Source organism: Merops nubicus, unplaced genomic scaffold (genome assembly GCF_000691845.1).
Source record: "Merops nubicus isolate BGI_N331 unplaced genomic scaffold, ASM69184v1 scaffold47766, whole genome shotgun sequence".
Lineage (NCBI taxonomy): Eukaryota > Metazoa > Chordata > Aves > Coraciiformes > Meropidae > Merops > Merops nubicus.
Window position 1 is genome coordinate 1 of NW_008617867.1, and position 316 is coordinate 316.

The 316-nt window shown below is 57.3% G+C and overlaps 1 protein-coding gene across 1 annotated transcript; it reads right to left on the reverse strand.

Moving 5' to 3' along the window:
* Positions 1-3: 3 nt before the first annotated feature.
* On the reverse strand, positions 4-168 carry LOC103775794 (zinc finger protein ZIC 3-like; the record flags this gene model as incomplete). Its single annotated transcript, XM_008943266.1, has 1 exon — positions 4-168. A coding segment is annotated over one exon (165 nt), but the record flags the coding sequence as incomplete, so codon positions are not given.
* Between the last annotated feature and the right edge of the window lie 148 nt (positions 169-316).

Sequence of the window (316 nt, forward strand, 5' to 3'; positions counted from 1 at the left end):
TTACCTTCATGTGTTTCCTAAGTGAGCTGGGGTGGGTGTAGGATTTGTCGCACACCTTGCAGATGTAGGGCTTGTCCGAGGTGTGGACGTGCATGTGTTTCTTCCTGTCGCTGCTGTTGGCGAAGCGCCTGTCGCAGCCCTCAAACTCGCACTTGAAGGGCTTCTCACCTGTGAAATTCAGAGAGGGTGAAGGAGGGCCCTTGCCCTCTCCATCCCCGCCTGCTTCCGCCCAGGACAACCTCGCCCCGCTCGCCCCACCTTGGCGATGCACAAAGCACCACACAAAAAAATGAAGAAGGGGGAAGACGGACAGCAG